This window comes from Gymnoscopelus microlampas (assembly GCF_963454915.1).
Source record: "Gymnoscopelus microlampas genome assembly, chromosome: 4".
Classification (NCBI taxonomy): domain Eukaryota; kingdom Metazoa; phylum Chordata; class Actinopteri; order Myctophiformes; family Myctophidae; genus Gymnoscopelus; species Gymnoscopelus microlampas.
The window spans coordinates 34,278,588-34,292,582 of record NC_139941.1 but is presented as its reverse complement, the minus strand read 5'-3'; the positions used below and the strand labels follow the sequence as shown (position 1 = coordinate 34,292,582).

The following is a 13,995-nucleotide window of genomic DNA, read 5'->3' as shown; positions in this document are numbered from 1 at the left end:
AAGGCACTATGAGGCTACATGTGGCTGCAAAGGTGCGCATCTTAATGTCTGGCATTAACATGATGTATCTTAAAGGCATAGTTCACCCAAAACGTATTTTCTATCGATTACTCACCCCCCCAATAGAGACTTGAATTCATGGATATTTTTTCTTTGTGTCTCCTACTGGAACCCACTGCTCGTCATCAAATTATTGGCTTAGGAATGCGACAAAAACAAAAAACAAAAAATCCATGAATTCAAGTCTCCATGGGGTGAGTAAATCGATAGAAAAAAAAGTCATTTTGGGGGTGAACTACCCCTTTAAGGACAGGACAGCAGAGCTTCTAACCTGCTGTGAATCTATTTCAATGGACCCCACTGTCTGGTAGTAGTTTCTTTCCCCCCCTTGGAATATTGGCACGGCCCACAGGGTAAGACAAGGAGGAAATTATGCAAAACACAAGCGATGGTGAAACATCCAGGCTGGTAACTAACTCCCTCAGTGACTGCCTGCCTGTCCTCTTCAGCACACTCATGGAAAGATACCTGGTGTGCATCACTGTGGTCCAACTCCACCACTTGAGATCCAAGGTGGCCCATGTGTTAGCGATGTCTCTGGCTGTGTCTGACATCTGTGTGGCCACACACTCGTCATATGTTTGAGGGCAGTTACTGAGTAGGCAGGATTCTGGCCATCTGGCAGCCTCTGTGAGGGCTCTGGGTTGCCTTTTATTATCATGAGTTCCATCCACCGCTTCCATTCTGAACCTTATCATCAGCATGGATCATTACTGGGGCCATCACCAGCCCATTTAACTGAGAAGATGAGAAGTCAAGGGGCTCTGATCATGATTGGCATCGCATGAATGCTCTCAGTCCTCCTTTATTCCTGTAAAGTTGAACTGGCATAAAGCTCAGGCCGCTCTGCAGGAATATGTGGCATGAGCCTGAACCGCACTCACGCCATCACTACTTCCTCCCTGATCTAGCCTAATAATAAATAAAGAAATACATCACATGGATGCAACTGGGACGCATCATCAGTGTTGTAGCCTGGGGTCATAGGGTGTTTCGGGTCTCGCAACATACAACATACACCCTCGCCCAGGTGACCCAGCCAGGGTTGATCAAGCCCCGACTTACGTCCCAGTAGCACCCACGGTCAGTCCTGAAGGGAAAGACAGGGCCACTCAGTCCGCTTCTCCGGAAGTACTCTGCCGGGACTCGGGGAGGCTCTGGCACGTGGAGGGACTAGGCACTGTGGGTTGTCTCCTGGCCGGGCTCCTCCTTCGTCTCACCAGGTCCAGGACCTGAGCGCTGCGCCAGATCAGATGCACCGCCCCGATCCAAACATTTCCTTCTGGCGTGATGGTTCCTTGGGCCGATACCACTAGATTGGGCCGTCTAATGGTATTAGCTCCGCTTGCGGTACGCTGGAATGGAATGGCCCTCCTAAAGGCCTCACCGCGGGTTTGTTGGGCTTCTTCCTCACGGACAATTGTCAGAGAAGATGCTGAACACAGGGGGACCAAAGTTCTCAAGTTTATCTCGGAAGGCTACAGGGCAGTGGTAAATGAATTGCATGTATTTGTTGTTGTACGTACAGATTTATCTCAGATAAATCACTACAACAGCTAATATTCAACAGCAATTGTAACATGCCATTAGAAGACTATCCTAAAGTAATAAATCATACAGTGAGTACATGAACTTAAACTCACAGCTTATGGTTCTCAGACACCATCCAGAAAAATAGATAGGAGATCACACTGGTGAGTCACCGGTGCGGATGGCAGGATTGTCCGTTTTCATTGTAGTTATATGGCGGTGAGATGAAAAGTGTTCACACTAGATTTTGAGCAAAACTGAAAAGGATGAGGGCTGGTTTCGAGAGACCCCCTATGTAGAGGTTTTTATTGCTGAAGAAATGCGATAGATGACAAATGTTTCTCTGTTCTGCACAGAAGAATGTATCAAATGAATTATACTAATTACAGACAGGGAAAGGAATAATTATATCTCTATTAAAAGTAATTAAAGACTCCGGCAATACCACATAATTAAAACGTATGTTTTGACATTAATATGATATGAGCTAATTTAATAATGAATTTTACATTAATTATACCACTTTCTTGTTAGTGTTACTATAATTTAACTCTATCCATTCCAAACAAGAGGTAATGATTCATGCATTTACTGCCCCAAATCCTGCTGAGAAATAAATAGTTGTGTGTTACACAGCAAAACCAAATCAATATATAAACATTCTACTCAGCCAAAAAATTACCAGAGTATTCTGTCATTTCCAATGTTATTCAAACTAGACAATTGATTGAATACTAAAAAAGAAGCACAGAAAGTACAGTTCAATACAAGGTCTGCTAAGAGGATTAGACCCAAGAAAGCGCTGTGGCTTGTTTCCATTGGGATCCTGTGTACTCAATTCATCAACAAAAGACACATTATACTTATTACCATCCCTAAGGCAATTACTGTGGTTGTCACACTTGCCTTAAGTATTGCAAAATCAGTAACCAAACTTCACTTTGAGGATCATTAGAGAGCAGACATTGCTTTTATACCAATCAACACATGGTAATTATGGCAATCTATCATATTGTAAAGCTGGCTCACATACATACATCTTGCAGGTTTCAGCAGTTTATACAAATACCCTTTTTGGAATATTTATTAGCATCAAGATGATAGCCAGCACTGGTTTAAATATGCACCGAGCACCCCAAACTTACCCTAGCCTAGACCTTCTACAACTATTCTTACTAAAGCGTAAGAAATGTTGTAGAATCAAGGCCCGACTAGTGACAAGGAAAATACTCTCACCTCAAAACTGAGGTTCCTCTGCACATGGTAAATGAATAAGAATCTTGAATGAAGACTATGGTCATTCTTGTGATGTAGATGTATCTATGTATTTATTCTTTGGCCAAAACAATACAGCAAAGTTAAATATAATCTCAAATAAATAATCATATCCAGAAAAGACAGTCATTTCACATACTCTAGTAGTACTACGTATAGCTTGTACATTCAGAATTGCACTTTTACATTTTATAAAGAGAAGTTTGTGCGCATTTTCAATATTTCTTCATTCCCTTCCTTAATTATCTTCTTGGAGCAAAGGCTGTGGAAAAGTTTAAATCAAATGTTATTTTCCCTTCTTTTTTGTTTTCTATTTTACACAGTATACTGTATGTATGTAAACTATGTACACAGTAGAATTATCAGTGTTCATTTATCCATTTGTAACTCTGAGTGTACAAATGGAACCAAACACTCTCAGAGTTAAATTAACACTGAGGATTTTACTGTGTATACATCATTTTGGTGTTCTTACCCTGTAGGCTGCTTCGTCAGATCTAGGCTCTGGTCTCTGCCATTTCTGGTTCAACAGAATCGCCAATACGACCAGTCCAAAGACAACAATCAAAACGCCAAATGAATTTCCAAACACAGCTTCAGAGGGTAGTAACTTATATGGCTTTGTTCCATTGGTGTTTGATGTCCTTGGAAAACACAAGAAAAGACAAAGGATTTGCAACAACAACACAAAAACAGGTCATGACTTCATCCAAAACACATGATTACACCACATCAAAGCCCAATTCATACTACACCAGAACAGGCAAACTTTGATCAGTTCGGCTGGCCCAAAACGACAATAATGACGTCATTCAGAGCTTCGGGTGGGCGGTCTCAGACCCTTTTCCGGTTGTTCTGCGCCACCAACATGTTTCGATTGGCTGAACTAGTTTGTCCACTGTGATTGGTCAGAAGTTGGTCAGACCTCTCACACGGTTTCCACATTCAGCCCAGCTATTCTGTGACTGTCAGCATTGAAGCGAGTGAAAAGCAGCGATAGTTTGGAAGAGACACAAGCCGACTTCCTGGAGGTACAAACACCTCTGAAATCTCTCTCTAGTCTAGTGACCATTCATGAACACAACCTATCGCTAGAAAGGGCAAAACTCTGTCACAATTTCCCCACAGCACGTTACGATATCCAGGTGTTAAAACCATCGGTTCCGGCAGTGCTGGCTGAAGTGCACACTGCTTCAGTCAGTGTCTCTAGAGCATTGGTTCTCAAAGTGGGGTCCGGGGACCCCCAGGGGTACTTGAGGGGGTTCCAGGGGGTACCCAGCAAAATATGTAAATATAGCATCAGAATAATTATGACCTTTTATACTTTGGCTATTCAAAAATAGCAGATATACAAGCTCATAGCGCGGCACCGAGTGCCGCGCTATGAGCTTGTAGATCTGCTATTTTTGAAAAATCTTGAAAATTTGTGCAAATCTTTGAATATATATATTTTCAAAGCGAACATTTGTAACTCAAATCTTTGCTTCTGGGGGTCCCTGGAACAAAATATTTTTAGATGGGGGTCCGCAGCCAAATACATATCATTTTGGGGGTCCTTGACATGAAAAAGTTTGAGAATCACTGCTCTAGAGACTACCAACAGCGTGAGCCATGGTGGGCGAGGCCTGGCTTCCAGAACACAGAAGAGTTCTGTGGCAGACATGAATTGCCATTTGCCTGTCAGACGGTTTTCGTCTCGGGGAGCTCTCCACTGTCCTGGTGGAGTATGCAGCTACCATGGATTGATGGCCTCCAAAACGGTTTCCATTTGACAATGAAATCATATCAGTTCATACTAATAAGAAAACAACCCGAGAGGTGGCACTCACAGAACAAAGAAGAGTTTCTCATTAATTCCAGAGATGCAGGACGCGATGCTGAGGGCCATAATGCCGATTCCCATCCACACATGAGCAGGTTTCAGCAGCATACGAAATGACACCGGGGAGCAGGGCACGAGAAAGCCAGCCAGGCCTACAACCCACTGTTAAGACAATGTTGATTAGTAGCTTGTCTGGCAGATCATACAGGATCTATGCATTCTTTTTTTTTTTAATAATCAGTTGTACAGATAGTAGTGTTAAAGGACCACTGCGGAGCGAGGTCTGGCATGTTTAGCCCATTGACTACGACTCCTGATATTAATGGCTACCAATGGCAACCATTTTCCAAAATATACCATAGTTTGTTTGATTTTAAAAGAAGCCACTGGATCCCATACACTGCAGGTATGAAAACTGACTAAGTAATCAAACAGTCTACATCATTGCGTGTTTATTGTTTGCGAAAGCAATATTCAGTTTTAATGCACTAGCGCTGCGCTAAATCGGGGCTTGGCCCCTGTTTGGAACATCGACTTCACACTCAACACTGTACTTCCATGGGTCCTCAGCAATACAATTTGACAGATTATCGAGATATGCAAAGGACATACAGACACACTGAGATTCATGTCATTTTTTTACCCATCCAAGTTACACTCCTATTACTACAATCCTCAAAGAGCCTGCGGTCAAACAAAGACAGAATACAGAGACAGATAGACATACAGACGAATCCCTTGGTCTAAGGCAGATGTGGGATTCATTGGTCTATGGCTGCAAATGCTGCCCACCTGTCTACCTACAGTAATTGGCAATACCTCAAAGTTAGACAATTATGTTTCTGAAACTGTGCCATCTATAAGAAATTATGTAAAAGCGTGATTTTTCTTAATGGTTAAATTCATACCTGTAAGGCAAAAAGTGCGGCAGTGCCAATTCCAATCCAGCTGTGCAGGGAGTAGACGTTGGGAATGTGTTTGGCATTATGGAAGTCAAACACAGCAACCAGCCCCAGGATGGAGAGGATCAGGGCCAGAAGCATCACGGCAGCATGCAGCAGCTTCCAGGGAAGCTTATTGTCACCCCATGTCAGAGGAACACGGTATAGCACAGCTCCTACAGGGGGCGGGGAGACAACAAGAGCATGTCATTTAAAGGTTTCTGGTCACACATTTTAAGCCGTTAAGACCTGGAACGCATCTGTGTCATTTTTTGATTTGAGAAAAAAAAAAAAAAGTGTAAAAAAAAAATGTTACACTTTGGCTATTTTTGAAAAATCGTGAAAATGTGTGCAAATCTTTGAATATACATTGTTTTAAAGCGAACATTTTTAACTCAAATCTTTGCTTCTGGGGGTCCCTGCAACAAAATATTTAGAGATGGGGGTCGGCTTAATGGGTTAAGCCGTTAAGACCCGAGGCCGATTCTACAATGTCTTCTAAATCCTAAATGTTTGTATTTCTTTTTTTTTTTTTTTTACTTATGTTGCTATATCAGTGGTGCCCAAACTCTTTCATGTCAAGGACCCCCAAAATGATATGTATGTGGCCGCGGACCCCCCATCTCAAAATATGTTGTTCCAGGGACCCCCCGAGGCAAAGATTTGAGTTACAAATGTTCGCTTAAAAAAATATATATATATTAAAAGATTTGGACACATTGTCACGATTTTTCAAAAATAGGAGATCTACAAGCTCATAGCGCTCATATCTTCCACTAGAAACAGACAAGCAGTGTGGAAGAGAATTTCACCAAAGTGGAAACTACTACTAGCATCAGTTAAAGATGACACCTTTAGCTGAAAGAGAAGTGATACCTTTAATTAAGGCGTCACTTCTCTTTTCGATTGATCAACCAAACGTTTGTTTCTAAAAAAACAAATAGAGAAAAAGAACTGAAACTTCATGATAAAAGGTGCCAGTCACCATTGCCGTAGAGCACCACCAGACCTGAAACCATCAGTACTGGGTGCCAGTTGAACTGAAGGTCTGAGCCATCCCAGGCGAAGCCACCACGATACTGACCGCTCCAATAGCAAACAGTCATCACACAGGCTAGCCCCAGGCACAGGCAGAGCACGTAGCAAAGGTAGAAGGCCAAAACAGACCTCATCCTGCTGGACAGATCTGCACACTGAAACAACAACAAGAATTAAAATGCAAGGTTCCTATGCAAGTATGAACGGTATGGAAAGGTATGGAATTTGATTTGAGTAATTTCAAGGTCTGGAAAAGTATGGGAAAAAGAAAAGAGAGTTTCTTTCCAAACAATTTTCGCTATTCTGGTTTATAAAATATAAATGGTAAATGGTAAATGGTGCATTTATATAGCGCTTCTATCCAAAGCGCTTTACATTGATTGTGCCATTAACCCATTCACACACACATTCATACACCGATGGCGGAGGAAATCATGCAAGGCACCAACCTGCTCATCGGGAGCAATTAGGGGTTCAGCGTCTTGCTCAAGGACACTTCGACACTAACTCTAGGGGAGCGCCCCAGCCCGGGATCAAACTGGGAACCTTGCGGTTTTCCAGTTCACTCTACCCGGCCACTCTACCCCTGAGCCACTGCCGCCGTATGGGGAAAAGAAAAGAGAGTTTCTTTCCAAACAATTTTCGCTATTCTGGTTTATAAAATATAAAATTCTAAATGTCTAAAAAATTAATTGATTGACTGCATCGGTTAGTTTTCTTAGTTTTTGGGCAGAGATGTCTGACAGTGACTTTATTTATTTGATCTAAAATCAATGGGCTGGGGGGGGGGAATCTAAAAATGATATGATGAAATATATTTTTTCTCAGGGGCAAACATCTAACAAAAAATGATATGATGAAAGTATGTTCTTCCCCTGTCTAACTGTCTGAAACATGCCAAATAAACACAAAGGTTAAAATCAATGGGCTTCAGATCTCTTTTCTAGTTGCCTGTTGAATTGTACATGAATACAACTTCTGTTAGTGTAGGGTTTGAACGTACAGTTTGCTATTTAAATTTACATGACAAAAACTCTATCACATTCATTTCACTATTTTAGCATTGCTTGGGTTTGGTGTTAACCACTTTCAATCTAACATCCCTATTTTGGCCATGTGGTTATATGCAAAACTGTTCACGCTCTTTTCTTCTAACCGATCTACGGTCTCATAGTGACATAGTCAGAAGGTAACATACATGTTAACAATTGGATTTCAAACGTTTTCTTTTTTACATAATAAACATCTCGCTATTTGTACTCAAGATGTCAAATATGGTCTGAAAAGACAACAGAGAACTTTGGATTACTGTAAACTGTGGCGGGACCCTCAGAATAGTAGCAACAATTATCATTAGGGGTGCAACAGTTAATTGACTTAATCAATATTATAAAAGAAAATGATAATTTAAAATATTAGATGAATAATCAATTGCTATTTTGAGCATGTCATAGATGAAAAGTTTCAAGGCAATTCAGTGAAAATAGCTGATCTACGAGCTCACCACACATAAGATTTCGGCTTGTATGCATACGTATAAAACACACACACACACACACACACACACACACACACACACACACACACACACACACACACACACACACACACACACACACACACACACACACACACACACACACACACAAAACAAATAGGAAAAGAATGGAAAAACCTTTCACCTTTTTAACAGTGATTTAAAATGAGATAGTCCTTTAATGAGACGTTCCACTATCTGCAGTCTAGACACCAGCTGAACTACATAAGACTAAACATTTTGTAAAAACAGAGGTTTGAGTGAGTGGCCAGTGGCAGGCAGTGTCTCTGTACTGACACATGCCCCCGTTGGCCTTGGATTAAATGTTTGCCAGATCCTTCACTCCTCCTGTGCCTCCCATATGAGTCATATCAATTTTCTCTCTTGTCTCAATAAAGAAAAAGGAGAGAGGGCTGCCCACTAAGCCACTAAGAATAGACTAGACAGAGAAAGCTATATAACAGACTCATTCTGTACCAAACAGCAAGCAAATGACACTCATACCAGCTTAGAGTTCCTACCTCGTCCACAGCCAACTGTTACAAGTCAACAAAAGGTCTCTCTGGCAGACTAATCCAGACAGAATGGAAATTCCCTGACAGACGGCAGGTTGTCTGATAAATATTTTACTCACAATAGTGTTTGATTTCACTTCTTGATTTGACGTTTCATCTGTAGAAGTGTCACTTCCACATTCTGCAGTGTGTAACGGCCTGAGGACCACGCAGTCTGGGGAAGTAGAATACAATGCTTGCTGCATCTGCCTGCAATGAATAATATGGAAATGGTGTGTGTGTGTGCGTGCATGTGTATGTGTGTGTGTGTGTGGATTGATTGAATTACTTAATTAACAGTTTGCAAATAGTACAGTGGTAGCCCTAAGGACTCGTTTCCATTGTGGTCCTGTGTATTCAATTCATCAGACATTTTAAAGACATACAATAATGTACAAAACCTCATCAACACTAGTAGCAATAAACGTATACACAGTAAACAGTTGGGGGAGTCAGGTAATTTGTGTGTGTGTGTGTGTGTGTGTGTGTGTGTGTGTGTGTGTGTGTGTGTGTGTGTGTGTGTGTGTGTGTGTGTGTGTGTGTCACATGGCTGTCACATTGACTAAGTCGGACTTTATACTTTTTATTTTTATGAGTATGGCAGTGGTGGAAAAAGTACAAATGTTGTACTTAAGTACAATACTGCAATGTAGAAACACTCTGTAACAAGTAAAAGTAAGGTAGTCCAAAGTTTACTTGAGTAAAAGTAAGAAAGTGTAGGCATGAAAATATACCAAAAGTAAAAGTACTCATTGTGCAGAAGGTTTCACAAGTTATCATAATGTCTAAAATCTAAAATATATTTTAAAAATATTTTTAAAATAGCAGATCTACAAGCTCACAACGCCCCAAATAGCCAAAGTTTAAATAGGGCTGAAGTGGTTAATGTATGTTTTGTAATAATAATCAAAATCTACAAAGTAACTCGTGATAAGTTTTCAAATAATTGTAGTGGAGTGAAAGTATAATATTAGCCTCTGAGATGTAGTGGAGTAGAAGTAAAAGTAATGCAAATTGGAAATATAATTGGAAAGTGAGGTAAAAATGCCTCAAATTTGTCCTTAAGTACAGTACTTGCAGTAAATGTACTTAGTTACTTTATGGCCCAGAAACATGACTGTCATGTGACAGACGAGCGTCATGTGAGGTAACCATGGCTAGTAACTTTGCACCACTGTATGGTGAACAAATGAAAATAGGTAGATGTGCATTGAAACAATTATGTTACCAAGGTTGGTCAACTTGCGTTTTAAGTCATAATGTTATAGAATCACAGTTATTGAGACAAAGTAATACTATTACTAGATTACCAAAGATCTCTATGAAGGTTAGTCAGTCTCAAAAAGGAAGATGTTCGGTGCCAGAGAGCATTTAAGGACATGACCGACGTTACATATTAGTTTAAATGATGAATGCAGTATCCTACCTCGTTCACACAGCCTCCATGTCTGTAGATGATTGTAAAGCAGTTCGTGGCTAACCTGACAGTTTAAATGTAAGGTAATGTAAGGGTAATTACCGTTAAAGCTAGGAAGTCACATACTTCCTTGTTGACAGTGGGAGGCTCATGGGAAATGTAGTCACTTGTCCTCCAGTCTGTAGGCTACCACTACAGTCACCTTTTAGCAGCGGTGGAAAGTAAATAAGTATATTTACTCAAGTACTGTACTTATAAGTACAACTAATTTCCAATACTTTCTACTCTATCTCAGAGGCAATATTACTTCCACTACAATTATTTGAAAACTTTAGTTAGTTACGTTTGTAGATTTGGATTATTATTACAAAACATACATTAAATATGCTGTTACTTCAGCCCTATATAAATTTCGGCCATTTGAAAATAGCAGATCTACAAGCTCACAACACATCTGCTATCTGTGAAATGGGACCTTCTATAATGAGTACTTTTACCTTTGGTACTTTAAGTACATTTTGATGCCAATACTTTTGTGCTTTTACTCAAGTAAATTTGGAATTCCTGACTTTTACTTGTAACAGAGTAATTCTACATTGCACTATTGGTACTTAAAAATGTAAGTAAAAAAATTGAGTACTTTATCCACCACTGCCTTTTAGAAATATCCCTTGCATGGTTATGGGATGTATGTATGATTCTTGTATTCATAATGACAATAACGACAAGGGCAAATGCAGCGCAATAAACATCAGTAAATATACCGTATAGGTATATTTACTGATGTTGGTGTTTATTTCACTGCATTTGCTCTGGTAGACGAATTTTACAAACTAATCTGTCGACATCGTTGTCCTTTAGCGCCCCCCTGAGGCAGAAGACAAGCCCTAACTAATGAGTGCGTAGAGAGGTCATGGTCATCAGAAGGTCAGAAGGTCACCGGTCTGCCTCCTGGCCTGGCCCTGGTATTGTTGTTGAAGTGTCCATGACCATGAGCAAGACACTCTCACCCCTTAACTACTCATCATATAACAACATATGATGAGCAGCCATCAGCTGTGTGAAGCTGGAAACAAAGTTATAATTTAGTTACCCTTTGTTACATTGATTTGGTGTGAGTTGCCTATCATTCCTTGGCTGGAAGCAACATTATGCCAAAAAAAACACAAGTCCATGATAAGATTTGGTTGGCATAATAGCCCTATACAGAACTGTTTTCCCTGAATCCCTTTTAGCATGAATGTTTACCATAAATTATAACTGTTATTTTGGACAATAACTAAATCTGTGAGTCAATGACTTTTGGAGTAAGCGTGGTCTATATGCACATAGCTACAATAAAAAAAACATAACTCCATGACTTCTTCAAAGCTTGACACAAATGTGTGATCGGGCCATGCTTACCAAAGCATATCCAATGAATTCACAAGGACTAAAATGTGTTTCTCAGAACATGTGAAGCACTTAGAATTACACAGGAATGTGCGATGTAATTAAATGTGAAGGTCTGTACGTTTTGGATAGTACTATGCCCATCAATACCAGATATAAGTAGTAGTTAAGACACCACTTGAAATTCATGGGCTCCATGACATTACAGAGGAGCCCCATTATTTATTAAGCAAAACACAGGCCTATTCTAAACTCTGGCGTCTATGAAGGCTTATGCGAGCTCCTTTGGCCCTTGGATTTTCCAACCCTTTCCTTTGTTCGGTGTCAGCTGTAGTATTGGTGTAATAAAAGCACCAGCTCCCCAGGCAGCAGATAGAATGCTTTAATAGCAGTATAATGCTACAATGGCAGGCTCCCACACATCATTTACCTGAAAACCTGTGTGAAACTATTCATGTGGGTCCTTCAAAGGCATTAGGCAAATGGTATTGTGCTATTGTAATTACCCCGTGCTGCCAGTGTAAATGTGCCATGGGGTTGCTCCGGGGGTTTTTGATTCCCGATCACATATGAAGCCTCTGGGACTGACAACTGTGGAGAGCTGATATTGCTATGAGCTCAAAATTTGAATGATAATTCCAAGTAAGCAACTGGATTCTCGGGGTCATTACCAGTAAAGATTGGGAAATGGAAGCATAATGGAAATGGAAGGCATAAAAACTGATGAATGACAGTATAGTGTCTTCTAGACAGCTACAATGACGTGTGTGAGATCACCCGTAATTCAGGAGCAAAATGAAGGCATAGTTTAGAATTAATGTAGGCTGCATCGGTTGATTATATTACTGGAAGCTGCAGTCACTCAATGAATTTCTAATCTCGCTGGAAGCAGTGGCTGTTGCTTGGAGACCATGCGATACAATACCGTGGCAGGATTTTCTTCCCGTCCTTTATAATTCACTAAATTGTTGTCGTTATGGGCATTGTGTAGGCTAGCCTATGACATGCTGACATTTCTGTTGAGAAATGCACAACTGTGCAACAAGTCTTCTTGTCTTCTTAAAGATGGAGTGCCATGATATTTTTCAACCCTAAAACCTGATCATAAAGGTATTATTATTATGTAAGGATTTTTAAAAAAAGTGTACAGAAATTGTTAAAAAAAAATGTTTTCATGTGGACACGCCTCCAGTTCATTACGTATGCCTGGTTCTCACCTTAGCACCTCCTCCACCACCTTAGCACCACCCACCTGTCCTAGTCCCTCCTCCTCCTCATGCTCACACCTGTTGTGTTATGATAATGAGGGGGAGGGTATTATTTTTGGGGGCTCTGTGATGTCACTAAAGGGCTGTTTCTCTATTGGCACGTTTGACCCTCAAGATTTCAGCCTCCAGGAAGAAACTCCAAATAATCAGAGAAGACATAAAACACCATAAAACCACCTCCGGGGGGCTTAATGAAGTTCTATCAACCTCATAGACACATGAAAAACAGAAAAAGTGCAAAAACATGGCACCAGCTCTTTAAGAATGATTCGTATGACACCACGGAAAATAGCTGATCTATAAGCTCACAGTGACATAAATTAGCCACTTGAACCCTATGACATCCATATTTCTGGGGCAAACTTTAGCCAAAATACCAGATTTTTGGCTAAGATATTTTGTGTGGCCCTTGGGAATCCGGTCAAGCCTAGAGGTCAAGCCTATAAGAAATACCATAACAGGACTCTGGCTTCACAAAAGTAAAGAAGTTATTGGTTTGAAATATGTCAATGGTTACAATTGTTATCCAGGACAGGCTGTGCCTTTGTAGATCCTTTGAGATTCACCTTCATCCTCAATAACACCTGCCTGGACATTTACCTGTCCTTCTGCTGGCCTTTCTGGAATATAATATTTCAGACAATACAGAAACTCTTTTTTACCCCTGATTTATATTTTGTTGCATGACAGTGTGGCGTGCTGAAAATAGCTGATCTACAAGCTCACAATGCATGGCAGAAAAAATGTATCACTGAATTATAATCATTTTATATAGCTGCCAAGAAATATGTATTTCCATATATTCTACATTACTTTATATACTGTTGGGTAACTAAACATGTCAAATAAACATTGTGGAGTGAAAAAAAAACGATATTACCGTCTGAAATGTTTGAGAAGTATCCGAAAATTCAAAATTCTGAATTGGAAGTACAGTTGAATAAATGCACTTATGAATATTGCCAATGTCAAACGTTATATTGTTCTAAACAAAGTTAATGCAACAAAAACATGTAACATTAGCCATTTAATCAATTTGCCTCTATAAGATGAGTGATGTAATAATTCCTAAACATGTAAGATTTAAAAATTCCTGGTGTAGACATTTGAAGAATAACATGTATGATTTTCATGCTACGTTACAAGACAACAGCAATGAAA

At 40.1% G+C, this 13,995-nt stretch overlaps 1 protein-coding gene across 5 annotated transcripts; it reads right to left on the bottom strand.

The window, feature by feature from the left end:
- Nucleotides 1-2,899: 2,899 nt before the first annotated feature.
- cyb561a3a (cytochrome b561 family, member A3a) lies at nt 2,900-10,306 on the bottom strand. 5 transcript variants are annotated; one of them, XM_084056323.1, is made up of 7 exons: nt 10,184-10,306; nt 8,834-8,967; nt 6,614-6,814; nt 5,596-5,804; nt 4,695-4,849; nt 3,341-3,509; nt 2,900-3,127 (listed from the first exon to the last, which is right to left on the bottom strand). In XM_084056323.1, exons 2-7 carry the CDS (start codon nt 8,961-8,963, stop codon nt 3,104-3,106), a joined length of 888 nt encoding a protein of 295 aa, XP_083912449.1. In that variant the 5' UTR covers nt 8,964-8,967; nt 10,184-10,306; the 3' UTR covers nt 2,900-3,103. The 5 variants fall into 5 exon arrangements, with proteins under 5 accessions (XP_083912449.1, XP_083912448.1, XP_083912450.1 ...); XM_084056322.1 differs by having other exon boundaries at nt 6,614-6,821; nt 8,838-8,967; XM_084056324.1 differs by having other exon boundaries at nt 6,614-6,821; nt 8,838-8,932; nt 10,184-10,217.
- Nucleotides 10,307-13,995: the final 3,689 nt, after the last annotated feature.